The 15,278-nt window shown below is 41.7% G+C and overlaps 1 protein-coding gene across 5 annotated transcripts in view; it reads left to right on the top strand.

The window, feature by feature from the left end:
• Positions 1–15,278, top strand: part of ENOX1 (ecto-NOX disulfide-thiol exchanger 1) — a 283,781-nt gene that overhangs the window by 248,069 nt on the left and 20,434 nt on the right. For all 5 annotated transcript variants that reach the window (XM_032873965.1, XM_032873963.1, XM_032873967.1 and 2 more), the window contains one exon: positions 13,011–13,113. In XM_032873965.1, the coding sequence (XP_032729856.1) occupies positions 13,011–13,113 (103 nt within the window). The remainder of the gene's footprint in view (positions 1–13,010; positions 13,114–15,278) is intronic.

Genomic DNA, 15,278 nt, shown 5'->3' with positions numbered 1-15,278 from the left:
TGAAACTGCACTCCTTGGTAGGTGAACTTGGTCCTGGCTGGATTTCCTGTTGATCTTCTTGGGGAGGGGCCTGTTGTAGTGATTCCCAAGGATCTTTGCCCCAGGCGGAGTTGCACCGCCCTTACCAGGGGCCGGGCTGAGTAATCCGCTCGGGTTTGCTTTCGGGAGCTTTTGTTCCCTGAGCGCTTTCCGTAGAGTTCCGGAGGACGGGAATGAAGATGGCGGCCTCCCAGTCTCCGGCCCGGAGGAGCCGAGAACTCGGGGCCCCACTCCTCAGTGCGCCCTCAGAGAACAGCGCCCAGTTACTCCCGTCTGCCTGGCCTCCGGCCGCGCTCCGAGCTGACCGAGCCTGTGACCGGTTCAAGGTAACCCCGAGCTGTGAGCTCCCGCCTCGGCTCCGTCTCTGTAGCCGGCTTCCCTGTTCTAATACCTGCAAGCTCTGTGACACTTAGACACCCCCGATCCTTCTGTGACCCTGCGGGACCTGAGGCCATGCTGACCTCGAGTGGGCTTCACCCCAGTTAAGCCTCTGGAGTGATGTCCCTCAGCGGAACAGACTTTTAAAAGTCCTGCTTTTGTGCTCCGTTGCTCCGACGCTTGCCGCGAGCCGGCCCCTCCCCCCGTGGTCTATCTTCCCGTCGCTTTGGATTCACTTCTCCACCAGTCCTACCTTTCAGAAAGTGGTTGATTTCCTGTTTCTAGAATTGCTGTTCTTCTTCTCTTCGATCTCCCGTTGGATTTGTAGGTGTTTGCAATCTTTAGATAAGCTATCTAGCTGATCTCCCGCTACCTGAAGTAGTCTCAGCCTGCTACTTCTCCGCCATCTTGACTCCTCCCAGGAATTTTTTTTTTTTTATGTATTACTGGATTTGCTTTGCTAACCTTTTGTTGAGGATTTTTGCATCTATGTTCATCAGGAATAATGGCCTGTAGTTCTCTTTTTTTGTAGTGTCTTTATTTGGTTTTAATATCAGGGTAATTCTAACCTCCTAGAATGAATTTGAAAGCTCTCCATCCTCCTCTGTTTTTTGGAAATAGTTTGATAAGAATAGGTATTAACTCTTTAAATATTTGGTAGAATTCACCTGTGGAGCTGTCTGCTTCTAGACTTTTGTCTCTTTGCCTCCCGAATCTGGATTTGTCTCCTTCCTGAGATTTGAGAAGTTTTCAGCTATTATTTCTTCATATAACTTTTCTGCCCACTTTTCTTTCTTTTTGTCTTCTGGGATCCATATACTGCAAATGTTATTATGCCTGATGGTGTCGCTGGGTTCCGTAAGTCCGTTTTCATTTGCTTTTTTTCTTTCTCTCCTGTTCAACTTGATTGCTTTTTATTACTCTGTCCTTAAGGTTGCTGATCCATTCTTCTGCTTCTTCTAGTGTACTATTTATTCCCTATAGTTTTGTTTTTTGTTTTTTTTATCTTAAGATGGGGAGAGGGGGGCGCCTGGGTGGCTCAGTGAGTTAAAGCCTCTACCTTCGGCTCAGGTCATGATCCCAGGGTTCTGGGATCAAGCCCCACATCGGGCTCTCTGCTCAGCGGGGACCCCGATTCCCTTCCTCACTCCCTGCCTGCATCTCTGCCTACTTGTGATCTGTCAATAAATAAAATCTTAAAAAAAAAAAAAGTGAGGGGGAGAGGGAGAGTAGTGGGGAGGGGCAGAGGGAGAAGGAGTGCAAATCTTAAGCAGGCTCCACACCCAGCATGGAATCCAACATGGGGCTTGGTCTCACAACCCTAAGATTATGACCTGAGCTGAAATCAAGATTCAGATGCTTAACCGACTGAGCCACCCAGGCACTGCCCATCTAGTGTATTTTTAATTTCAGTTATTGAGTTATTCATCTCTGATTGGTTCTTTTTATGTTTTGTCTCTTTCTTAAGGGTCTCACTGAAGTCCTCCACTCTTTTCTCCAGTCCAATGAATATATTTATGACCTTTACTTTAAATTCTCTATGGGGCATGTTACTTATCTCTGTTTAAATGAGCTCTCTTGCTGTGGTTTTGTTCTTTCATTTAGGGCATATTCCTCTGCCTCATTTTGTCTCTCTGTGTCTGTTTTGTGTGTTAGAAATGTCAGCTACATCTACTCCTCTTGAAAGTAGTGGCCTTATGAAGATGTCTTGTAGTGCCTTGAAGTGCAGTGGCCCCTCTTTACCAGAACGTGGAGCTTCAGGGGTGTCTCCTATGTGTGTTGTGTGTGCTCTGCTGTTGTGCCTGAGCCGCATTATGCCTCAGTCCAGTCACCTGCAATGGCTGTCTTTGACTGTTGTGAACAGGGTTTGGTCCCTCTGCTGTTAGTGGGCCAGTCTGGTCCTGTCCTGAACTTGAGTTGTCAGACCAGGCATTTGCTAGAGAGGCAGTAGCACCAAACTGCAGGATGCTTTCCCTGAGAAGCTTTCATTGGTGGGCAGGGCTCATACCTGGATCTCGTAATAAATCTCATACCAGATATCTGCCCCCAGCCCACTGCTACCTGTAGCTGGACTGCTGTGTGTCGTTATCTTCCACTGTCCCCTGGGCAGGAGTCCCTTTGGTGTGGTGGTGGCCCATCGGGAGTGCTTGTACACTGCCAGGCTTGTGGCATGGCTTTGAATGGGCTCTGACCAAGGGCATATTGTAAGGGGCATGTCTGCAGGATAATTCAGGGGTGGAGCATGTGGTGTGAGCAAGTGCATGCGTGTACTGTGGAAAGGGACCTGGACCTACTCTATAAAACCCCTGCTTCAGGGCTGAGACCTGATTAGCAGAAACAGCAGGGGCAGGGAAAGCCATATTAACTAGGTATGCTCGAGTCTGCTTGTGGAAGGAGACCTGGAGCAGAGGCCTGGCTAGAGGGGGCATATCCACAGGAGAACAAGGGGTGGTGGGATGCCCTGTTGGCAAGTTAGGTGGAGAGTTTGGCAGGCTACTGGTTTCCACAGGTATCTGTGTACTGGGAAGCAGAGGGAAGGCAGTAGTACTTTCCAGCTCTTGTATTGCTGGAGAAGTCTCCCAGTGATCCTTGCCCCTCCAGCACATGCTCTGAGACTAGTGAACAGTCTCCCTGTCATATACCCCAGGTATCTTCCAGATTGTTGCTTCTGTGCTCTATGTCTGCAGGGCTGTTTTTGTGCTGTCTCTTTTAGGGCATGGACTCTGTTTCCTCTCACTTTCTTGGCTCTCCCAGAGAGGAGCCTGTAGACTTTTAAAGTTCCAGGTGTTAAGTCCTTCTGATTGTAAGAACTCATGAAATTTCTTGCCCCTCTGGTTTCCAAAGGAAACCAGATTACAGGGATTCATCTTTCCTGTGCAAGTTCCCTGTGCCTGGGTGCCTAGTTTAATAGTCTTTTTCTCTCCCCTCTCTACACCCACAATGTCCCTCCATCCTCCTGCATTCAGTATCATGGGTCCATTTTGCTCCCAACCATGTCTCTGTCTTTCCTAGCCTCTTCAGCGTGGTAACCTCTCCACATTTAGCTGCGGAGTGCCTGTTCTGCCAATCTTCAGGTTATCTTTCAGGTCATTTATACTGATGTTATCTAGTTGTCCGATGGGACATAGTGAGGTTAGGGCTCTCCTACTCCACCATCTTCCCCGGAGGTCCCTCTATTTTTAATTTTTTGAGGAATCTCCATACTGTTTTCCACTGTGACTAACCAATTTACATTCCTACCAATGGCGCATGAGGGTTCCTTTTTGCCACATCCTCACCAACACTTGTTGCTTCTTGTGTTTTTGATTCTAGCCTTTCTCACAAATGTGAGGTGATAACTCACTGTTGTTTTGATTCGCATTTCCCTGATGATGAGTGATGCTGAGGATCTTTCCATCTGTGTATTGGCCATTTGCAGGTCTTTTGAAAGCCATCCATTCGGGTACTCTGCCCATTTTTAAACAGCATTGTTTGGAGGGTTTTTGGTGTAGAGTTGTGTAAGTTCTTTACATATGTGAGATATTAAGCCTTTATTGAATATCAATTGCAAGTATCTTCTCCCATTCCGTAAGTTGCCTTTTTTTGTTTTGTTGATAGTTTCCTTCACTGTGCAAAAGCTCTTTATTTTGATGTAATCCCAATATTTTATTTTTGCTTTTGTTTCACTTGCTGTAGGAGACCTATCTATAAAAATGATGTTAATGCTGAGAAATTACTGCCATTGTTTTCTTCTAGGATTTTTACATTTTAGGTTTCAGGTCTCACATTTAGGTCTTTAGTTCATTGTGAGTTTATTTTTGTGTATGGTGTTAGAAAGTAGTCCAGTTTTCCCAAAATCATTTATTGAAGAGCCTGTTTTCTTCACTGTATATTCATGCCTCCACTGTCACAGATTAATTTATCATATAAGTTTGGATTTATTTGGGAGCTCTCTACAAAATTTTGAAAACTACAGGTTTGTTGTATATCCTGAAATGTGGAATTATAAAATCTCTAGCTTTTTCTTTCTTAGGACTTCTTTGGCGATCCAAGGTCTTCTGTGGTTCCACACACATTTAATGAGTATTTGTTCTAGTTTTGTGAAAAATGCTATTGATATTCTGATGGAGGTTGCACTGAATATGCAGAGTACGCTGGGTTTTATGGACATTTAAAAAATATTTTTCTAAATCATGAACATGGAATATATTTCCATTTGTTTTTATCTTTAGTTTCTTCCATCAGTGTTCTAGTTTTCAGAGTAGAGGTATTTCACCTCCTTGATTGAGTTTATTCCTAGGTATTTTATTCTTTTTGGCACAATTATAAATGGAGTTTTCTTAATTTCTCCTTCTGCAACTTCATTATTAATGTATAGAAATGCTACTGATTCCTGGTTATTACTTTTGTCTCCTCCTACTTTACTGAATTTATTACTTGTGGTAGTGTTCGGTGGAGTCTTTAGGATTTTCTATGTATAGTAGTATGTCATCTGCAAATAGTGACAGTTTAACTTCTTATTCACAAATATGATGCCCATTTCTTTTTCTTCACTGACTGCTATGCCTAGGACTACGACGAATAAAAGTGGTGAAAGTGGACATCCTTTTCTTGCTCCTGATCTTACAGGAAAAACTCTTTTGTTTTTTTCCCCCCATTTAGTATAATGTTAGCTATAGGCTTTTCTTTTTTTTTTTTTTTTTGTTGTTGTTGTTGTTAAGCTTTATTTATTTTGAGAGAGAAGCAAGGAGAGGGAAAGAGGAGGAGAATCTCAAGCAGCCACCCCACTTAGCAAAGAGCCTGACACGGGGCTGTATCTCACGAGTCAGACACTTAACTGAGCCACCCATATGCCCCAGAGATGGGTTTTTCATATATGCCCTTTATTATGTTGAGGTATGTTCCTTCTAAACCCACTTTATTGAGAATTTTTATCATGAATGGGTGCTGAATTTTGTCAAATGCTTTTTTCCTTCTACTAAGATGATCCTATAATTTTATTTTTTGTTTTCTTGATGTGGTTGATTGATTTGTGAATATTGAAACATTCTTGCATCCCCAAAGTAAACCCCACTTGATTGTCATGAATGCTTCTTTTAATGTATTGTTGAATGTGTTTTGCTAATACTTTGTTGAGGATTTTTTATCTATGTCCACCAAGGATACTGGCCTGTAGCCTTCTTTTCTTGTGGTGTCTGTCTGTTTTGGATACCAGGGCAATGCTGATCTCATAGAATACATTTGGAAGCTTTCCTTTCTATTTTTGTGGAATAGTTTGAGGAGAATATGTATTAACTCTTATTTAAATATTTGGTAGAATTCATCTATGAATCCATCTGCTCCTAGACCTCTTGTTTTGGTCGTTTCTTGACTCCCAATTCAATTTTTGTTACTAGTCATCAGTCTGTTCACATTTTCTATTTCTTATTGATTTGCTCTTGAAAGACTATTATTTTGTTTCTACAAATTATCCATTTTTTTCTAGGTTGTCCAATTTGTTGGCATATAATTTTCCATAGTATTCTCTTAATCACCTTTTTATATCTGTGGTGTCAGGTCTGTCTCATCATATTTCATTTATTTGGGTCCTACTCTTTTTTTCCTTGATGAGTCTAAGGGTTTATTAGTTTTATCTTTTTAAAAAAAGCCAGCTCTTGGTTTCATTCATTCTAGTCTCTATGTTATTTATTTCTGCCCTGATCTTTATTATTTCCTTACCTCACCTTGGGCTTTGTTCTTCCTTTTTCTAATTTCTTTAGATTTAAGGTTAGATTGTTTGAGCTTTTTCCGGTTTCTTGAGGCCAGCCTGTATACTATGTTTCCCTTTTAGAACTGTTTTCATTGCATTCCAAAGATTTTGGACTACTGTGTTTTCATTTTCATTTGTCTTCATGTAATTTTTTACTTCTTTGATTGCTTTGCTGACCCATGTGTTGTTTAGTATCATGTTGTTTAGCTTCCATATGTTTGTTTTTCCTGGTGTTTTTCTTGTGATTTATTCCCAATTTCATACCAATGTGGTCAGAAAAGATACATAGTAGGATTTTAATCTTAAATTTGTTGAGACTTAATGACCTAACATACAATCTATTTTGGAAAATGGTTGCATGTACACTTGAATGCATATGGGACACCTGGGTGCCTCAGTGGGTTAAGCATCTGCCTTTGGCTCAGGTCATGATCCCAGGGTCCAGGGATTGAGCCCCGCATCAGACTCCCTGCTTACTGGGGAGTCTGGTTCCCCCTCTCCCTCTGCCCCTCCCCCCATTCATAGGCGTGCATGTGTGCTCTCTCAAATTTTTTTTTTCTTTTTAAGAAAAAAATGTGTATTCTCTTGTTCAGGGGTGAATATTTTGTATATAACTATTATGTCCATCTGGTCTTATGTGCCGTTCAGAGACACTGGTCTTTATTGATTTTTCTGCCTAGATAATCTATCCATTGATGTGAGTAGAGTGTTAAAGTCCCCCACTACTCTTGTATTACCATCAGTTTCTCTTTATGTTCACTAACATCTGCTTTATGTATTTAAGTGCTCCAGTGTTAGGTGTGAAGATATTTACAATTGTTATATCCTCTTGTTGCATGGATCCCTTTATCATTATGGAATGCTCTTGTTTCTTGTTAAAGTCTTTGTTTTAAAGGCTATTGTCTAAGTATTGCTGCCTCATTTTGGGGGGTTTTTGTGGGGTTTTCTGCTTTGATTTTCATGGTAAATGTTTTTCCATCCCCTTCACTTTATATGTCTTTAGGTCTGAGGTGAGTCTCTTGTAGGCAGTGTATAGATGGTCTTGATTTTTTATCCATTGTGCAACACAGTGCCTTTTTATTGAAGCATTTAGGTCATTTACATTTAAAGTAATTGACAGATATTTACTTATTGCTACTTCGTTATTTGTTTTCCGGTTGTTTTCTAGCTCTCCTCTTGTTCTCTTTCTTTGTGATTGATGAGTTTATAGTGTTATGCCTGGCTTCTCTTTATTTTCTTTGTGTATCTATTACAGGTTTTGGATTTGTGGTTACCAAGAAGTTGATATAAACATCCTAAGTAAATAACAGTCTATATTAATCTGATGATCATTTAAGTTCAGACACATTCTTTAAAAAACTTTTTTTCATCCCTTCTCTTCCCTTTTTACTTCCTTCTCCATGTTTTATTTATATCCTGTTGTATTTTATATCTTCTTATTCATATTTTATTACATCTCATCTGACCATTTCTTTTCCACTTAAAGAAGTCCCTTTAACATTTCCAGTGAGGCTTACTTAGTGGTAATAAACTCCTCTCTCTTTTGTTTGTCTGGGAAACTCTCTCTCCTTCAAATCTGAATCCTAACCTTGCCAGGTAGAGTATTTTATGTTGTAGCCTTTTTCCTTTCAGCGCTTTGAATATATCACGCCACTCCATTCTGGCCTGCAAAATGTCTGCTGAAAGAAAATCAGCCGATAATCTTACAGGTTTTCCTTTGTAGGTAACTTTTTGCTTCTCTCTTGCTTTTAAAATTCTCTTTACCTTTGATATTTTAATTATGTATCATGGTGTGGACCTTGAGTTCATCTATGTGAAATGTTGTATGGTTCTTGGACCTGGATGTCTGTTTCCTTCCCCAGGTTAGGGAAGTTTTCAGCTATTATTTCTTCAGTTAAGTTTTCTACCCCCTTTTCTCTCCCTTCTGCAGAGACCCCTATAATGCAAATGTTTGTTTGCTAGATTTTGAGATTCCCGTAACCTATGGGTTTTTAAATTCTTTCCTCCTTTGCTGTTCAGTTTGTTTGCTTTCCTTTACCCTGTCTTCCAGATCACTGATATTTTCCGGCATCCAATAATCTGTTGATTCCCTCTACTGTGTTTTTTAGTTATTGTGTTCAATTCTGATTCTTTTTTATATTTTCAATCTCTTTATTGAAGGCCTCACTGAATTCTTCTACTTTTCTCTCCAGCCCAGTGAGCATTTTTATGTTCACTACTTTAAAATCTTTATCAGGCATATTGCTTATCTCTGTTTCACTTAGTTCTTTTTCTGAGGTCTTGTCCTGTTCTTTATTTTGGAGCATATTCCTCCATTTCCCTATTTTCTTTAATTTCCTGTGTTTGTTTCTATGGATTAGTGAAGCAGTTACTTCTTCTTAATTTGAAGGAATCATCTTGTATGGTCATCCTCTGGGTAGACTGTGTGTGCTTGGTGACCTTTGCTGGTTGGCTTGAGCTGTGGCTGGCGTGGGCTTTCCACATAGCTTTCCACGTAGCAGTCTCCCTGTCTGGATAGCTAGCTGAAGTGGATGCAGGCCAGGGTGTCCAAGGATACTATGCACTGAGGGCACCCTGGCAAGACAGCTGAAGCTGAAATGAGTAGTGCAGCCTACGGTGTCTAAGGCACTGTGTACAAGGCATGCCCTGGAAGGGTGGCTGGAGCTAAGGCAGTGTGCTTGCTAGGAGTTCTCAGAGTTGTCTACATAGAGAGTTCCCTGACAGGAAAGCTGAAACTAAAGTGGGTACAAGCCAGGGTTACCTGCGGCTCTTAGCACAGAGGGCACATTGGTAGGCTAGCTGAAGCTGAAGTGAATGTAAACTGGGATGTTCCAGGACTCGGCACAAGGATTCATTGAAGGGGTAGATGGCGTTGAGGCAGGGTATAGGGCAGCAGGTTCTGGGGCATTCTTGCAGTGAGCATCCTGGCAGGGCACTGAAAACTAAACTGGGCATGGGATGGTGTGGCCTCTGAGCTGTCTACACAAACCGTATCCTGGCAGGACAGCTGAAGCAGTTGCAAGCCAGTTTGTCCCAGGGCTCTCCACATGGAGGGCAATCTGGCAGGATAGCTGTAGCTGAATTGGGTACAAGCTGTGGTGTCTCTGGGTACTCAGTGCAGGGGGTTCCCTGGCCAAGCAACTAGAGCCAAGGCCAGTGTGGACAAGAGTATTTTGGGGGTGCTCTGTAGAGAGGATAACTGGAACTGATACAGGCATGGACTGGGGGTTACTTGGGTACTACATGCTGGGGGCACCCTGGCAGGGCAGTTGGATCTCAAGCAGATGTTAGGCAAAAAGTTCTGGAGCACTCAACACTGGAGGCACCCTAGCAAGGCATCTGAAGCCAAAGTGGTGTGGGCCCCTTGAGCGTTCTGGGGTGCTTTCTGCCTGTGACCTTGGCATGAGCTATAGCTGTAGTGCTAACCAAGGGCATTCCTTTGGCTGCCTTGGTGGGCCAGATGGTACTGGTGTGAGTCAGAGGTCTAGGGCTCACCAAGGCAGCAGGCCACTGGGACCATGCATCATTCTGTGTTTTCAAGGTGTGTGCAAGGGGTAGTGAGTGTAGACTATGGTTATCAACCCCTCCCACCTGCAGAGCACCCCAGCAGCTATCCCTACTATTTGGCAGTTTTAGAGCTGGCATTCTAATAGGCCAGTTGATCTTTTAAACTATGGCTTTTTTTTTTTTTTTTTTCCTGTTCCCCACCATCTGAAGCTGGTGTTTGCCTAGGGGACCTGGGGCTTGCTGAGCTGGCCAAGCCAGCTATGGAGACTGGACCCTGATCTGGGCTATGCTTTTAAGTTTGGGGGTTGGGGTGTAAACCGTTTTGTTCTCCAGTCTCTCTCAGAGTGTGTTCCCACAGCTTTTCTATCATTTGGTGGCATTCAAGGGCTGGCTCTTTTAGATACTAGTCACTCTCTTAAACCATGGCTTTTTCCTGTGCCCAATTGTAAGGAATTTCTTCCAGGTCTTCAGTACTTTCCTTCCCCAGTGCCATTCGCAGCGTGGTGGTTGGGGGCTCCCTTCCTTACTGGTCTCTTACTAATCTCTTTTGCCATTCTGTCTTTTGTCATCCAGAGGCTGTTCAGTCAGCCCTTAGTTCTTCTTCAGGAGGAATTGTTCTATAAATAGGTATAACTTGGTGTGTTCTCTGCAGGAGGTGTGTTCAGAGTCGGTGTTGCCATCTTGGACCAAAACCTCCAAGTCTGAGCTTCTGTACCATGCCTATGACAGGCTTGGCCTCCAGGACACTTGGCCAATAGTAATGCTTTTGAGTGGCCACAGGCTGGTCTGCTCTACCCATGATGTTGTTGACCCAGGTCTCTCAGTTTGCTGGGACACGCCTTGCACTCTAAAGGAAATGACAGTTCCCTTTTTGCCAGCTCTTGACACCAGCTTATTACAGCATGCAAGCACCACCTGGAGCCTGCCTGGTCCACTTCATTAGGTCCTGTACCACTTCCCAGAATAGTTCTTCTCCAGAAAGGGGTAAGAAAAGCAGCAACATATCCACCCTGGGCAGAACCCACAGTAGAACCCGAAGATGGAAGCATTCCCAAGCCTCAGGTCTCTGTTAGGCCCAGGCCTAGTGGATGCTGCTGAAGCCTCGCAGGGAGGTGTGTCCACTCCAGAGTCACAGAAAGTGACTGTGCCAGGGAACACATTTGTGGGCAGCAGAGCACTTGCTGCAAAATTCAATCTCAAAGATATTTCCTGGGACTCATCTCTTTCCATTTTCATTTACCCAAGCCTAAATCATCATCAGAGAATCAGTCAGTGGTAGACCGTATCTGGCTTCTTAAAGAATTTGCTGGGATCTGCTCAACGTTCTTGCCAGCTCTGAATATGAAACAAGTGCCCAATAAACCCTTTGAATGGTCTCTGTCTGTTCTTTCCTTGCCATTTCCTGCTGGTTCCTTAGGTCCTGCCTGCCTTTTGTGGTCCCTCTCCCTTACTAAACCTGGATCCTCAACTGTGTGAGGACTCCAGGACACCACTCAATTTTGTCAATTAATGTGGGCCTGTTGTCTGCTAAACTCTTCTCAGTAATTTCATTTGGCTCCAGTTATCATCCAGGCTGTGAACAGATCACCCTTTCTTGAGAGATACTGTTTCCATTCATCCCTTGGGTTCATTATTTCTTAAATAATACCATCATCCTCCTAGGTAATATCTTTCCATCTCTTTCCTCCAGAACTCTTCTAGCCCTTAAAACATATCCATATGGTATTTCATCATAGAGGGAATTCCTTTACCTTTCCTGAAACTCCTTTTCTGAGCTCACCTACATAAATCACTTGAGTTTGTTTGGTTTTAAAATTCTGGACTCTTTCTCCCGATGCTGGTTCCCAAGATCCCTTTTTGGAAGTATAAGAGCATCTTTCATCTCTAATGGCTTTTTATGTCTGGCTGGCTCCAACCTTTCTGTGGACCATTCCTTAAACCCTTTCTGATTCCTATCCTCCTGGGCACATTCCTGCTTCAGTCCTCACTGGTACCCTCTTAGCCAACCAGCATCCTCCTCTGATCTATTACCACATCACTGTGATTCCCTGAATTCTTTACCTTACACCCACCTTCACCTCTTACTCTGTCCTCAGCAGTCAAATCTGACCTTTAGAGGAACCTCCAAAATGCTCACCAAATATTGCCAATTGCAATTTCTTAGCAGAGACTTCTTTCCTGGCAATTTCTAATTACCCCTGATTTATAAAGTACCAGCTCATAGGTTAAACACAGCTCATGGAACTTTGGGACTGACATACACTGAAGTTTTTCTTTTTTCTTTTATTTGAATGCCTTCAGATGGGGTTTGTGCTACTCACATGCTCAACATGTTCCCAACAATTTTCTGTATTCTTCTATCTGTCCAACTTTACTGATTTGTATTAACTAGATCAATATCTGTAACCAGTTCTAGTCCTGGCAACACCTGCCAAACCTTCTGCCCAGACCTTCTAAGTTCTCTTTTATCCCTCCCTACGTTTAACCTCTAGCCTTGTGACATCATCTAATGGAGTATCCTTAACTCTTTGCTCAATATGCTCGTCCTTCTTTGAGACCTTTCAGTGAGAAACTTTCCTCCAAAACTCAACTACTCTAATGATTCTAACCCATATATGTATGTCTCTGGTCATTACATTTGATTTTCTATTAAATCATTCTCCATTTTGAGTCCTAATACAAAGTCTGGGAGAATAGGAGTTAATTTTTTTTCTCTGTTTCTAAATAAAAAAGACCATTGGAAGAACTAAAAATAGTTCAACTTCAGTGTTCTACATGTTATTGGTTTGTTGTACAATTCTTCATTTTTAGTTTTCAAGGAAAAGAATTCCTCAACCTTTGCTTTATCTACCTTTTCCAGTGGTGTATAAGGACATATATTTATTCAATGTAAACCCTTCTAATAACAATCCTATCTCAACTTCCCAATAGGCCCTATTTCCCCACACACTCGAACAAGTTACTAGCATAGTAATATAAATCAGTCTGTGCACACTTTTGGGGAAATTTTTTATATTTGAAATAAAAACATGTTAAAGTAGCTATAATCAAACAGTCTTTGCTAACAGAGTTTAATCAACACATTGGACAAAAACCTAAGATAATTTATGCCAAATTTGCCACTTTTGCATAGTTACTTGATTTGCTGGGAGCAGTAACTAGGAGCCTAAGTTTTAGTATTACTTTTCTGTTATTGGGCACATAGATCAATTAGATCAATTATTTCTAAAAGTTGATGTTCAGTTATAAATGGAAGTGATGACCTTATTTATTGAGTTGAAAAAACCTGGTGGCTTTTATTGAAATGCACAAAATAAACATGCATGCCTATATAGTTTTTGTTTTTTTAACTTCATAGGAAATCAATGTGTTGACAGTTGCATTGGTCAATCAAGACCGAGAGAACAATATAGAAAAAAGAAGCCAAGGTTTAAAATCAGAGAAAGAAGCTCTACTAATCGGTAAGGAAATTGTTTTCCTCATCCTTTGTCTTAAATAATATTAAACTAACTCACCTCCAACACATTAACAATTGAAAAAGCTTTGCCTTCTGGTCAGAGGTGAGATTAACCTTGTCAAGATAATATTATACTTACACTTCAAATTAGGGACATACAAACTAAAGGATTTTGCTCTTCTGTAAGCATATATATTAGTTGGCTGTACAACATAGAACTGATTATAAGACGACCAATTATTTTGCATCTCACATGTTAACAAACCTAAATTCCAAAATTTGGAAGGCCAGGGTGCATCCAATCCAAAAGTTGCAAATCAAGCCAGATCCCCAGAATCAAAAGAGGCTGCATCCTGAGGTCAGCCCTATGCTGCTGATGGCACAGGGACATTTGGACTACCACCACTAGGCTACTCCGGGCTTCCCTGCCCACATCTGGATCCATTTAACCAAGATAAATAAAACGAGCTGGCCACTAAGGAAGGGGAAGGAAGGGGAAATTTTACTGTTATTTGCCCCACAAAATACATCTAGGTGGTTTTTTTTTTTTGTCTGGACTAGAGACAAAGCTCTGACTGATCTCTTTTTGAGAGTCCTCATGAGCACACAGATCCAGAAGTAGTACTTAACTCTCACAAGGAAGAATTCTTGATGAGGATATGTTGGTGATGTGCCTGGGCCCCCATTGTGGATGCTGGTATGTTTAAGGGCTCTCTCCATAGTCCTCACTCTAGAGAAAGAGAAGCTGTCCTCCTCGCTCTGTGATGCCCAGCACTGATTCAAGCTGCACCTTGGCACTGACCCTGGTGTGAGGCTCCAAGTTTAAACTGGCTCCTCCTTGGCACTGTTAAGAGTGAAGGATGAGGCTGTTGTGCATGTGAGACAAATTGTTCTTCTCTAGTTGGTATTCTGGCAGAAGTAGCACCTGGCTGCATTTTCTAAATAATGCATGCACTCACCTCAAAATGACAGGTACACCAGGGCCTGTAGAAGTTGGCACAGGAGGAATTAAATTCAAGATAGTCCAAACTTCATCCATCATATATAGATTTTTCAACTACAGGGTTATTGAATATGACATCAACTTAGAGATACTCCAAGGAAAACCAATTATTTTTTTCTCTCTCTGATGATATACAGCTGTAATAACATGCCATGCACAAGTTTCATAAGACATGCTGATGTGTTATCAGTTCCAGGAACCCAAAATGAACCTGTATGTAGTTGGCAACTGGATTTTTCTTCTATTGGAAAATGTTGACAAATGCTGACAACTGTTTCTCTTTTGCTCAGTGTGACAAAGTTGTGATATCCCCATGATTTTAGGGTGTGAACAAAGCACATGATGATCAGTAAACATTCCTTCTGTAAGTGTGAATAATACAGACCACTTGAAGCTTTAAAAAATGGGAATGAGTCTCCATTTTTAAAAATTTCTTGCCTCTCACTGAGTACTTCTCTTTGTATTTTGTGCTTGGAGAACACAGTTTACTTACACTGTCTCCTAAATAGTACTACACACATACACATTTTTCTTTTCAATCAGCTACCTCAAAATTTAAGAAATGATCTGCTTTACACAACATAGGTTAATAGGAGTAGGTAATTTATAACATGTTACCTCTGCTTAGGTCTTTACTATTGAAAAATTCACAAGTATATGAGAAAGAAAAAAAACTTAGTAAGTCAGAATCTTCAATAAAGAGCAGCCACAAACAGGCACCTGGATGGCTCAGTTGGTTAAGCAGCTGCCTTCAGCTCAGGTCATGATCCCAGAGTCCTGAGATCGAGTCCCACATCGGACTCCCTCCTTAGGGAGCCTGCTTCTCCCTCTGCCTCTCTCTGTCTCTCACGAATAAGAAGGAAAGAAAAAAAAGTAGGCACAACCAACTCTAAATTTTCCAGGATTTTCCCCCTCATTTTTGGTCTTTTGAACTGGTTTACCTGTATTAGCTTTTGACACTCCTTTTGATCACTATATGAGAATGTTTAGGTAGAAGGGAGGCTAGAGACTCAAGTTTTTTGATTAAAATAAACTTGGGAGTTTCTTTTTTTCCCTTCATTTCTCCATTACCTCTCTACCTTGGTACTTTATCTTACTTTACCTTAATATAAGTTTTAAAATGATATGTTTTCCAATCCATACCCTCCCCCAAATTACTGATGTAC

The sequence above is a fragment of the Lontra canadensis genome, unplaced genomic scaffold (assembly GCF_010015895.1).
Source record: "Lontra canadensis isolate GAN:19392208 unplaced genomic scaffold, GSC_riverotter_1.0 scaffold51, whole genome shotgun sequence".
In the NCBI taxonomy this organism is placed as follows: Eukaryota; Metazoa; Chordata; class Mammalia; order Carnivora; family Mustelidae; genus Lontra; species Lontra canadensis.
The sequence above is the reverse complement of the archived record's forward strand: the minus strand, read 5'-3'. Positions and strand labels throughout refer to the sequence as shown.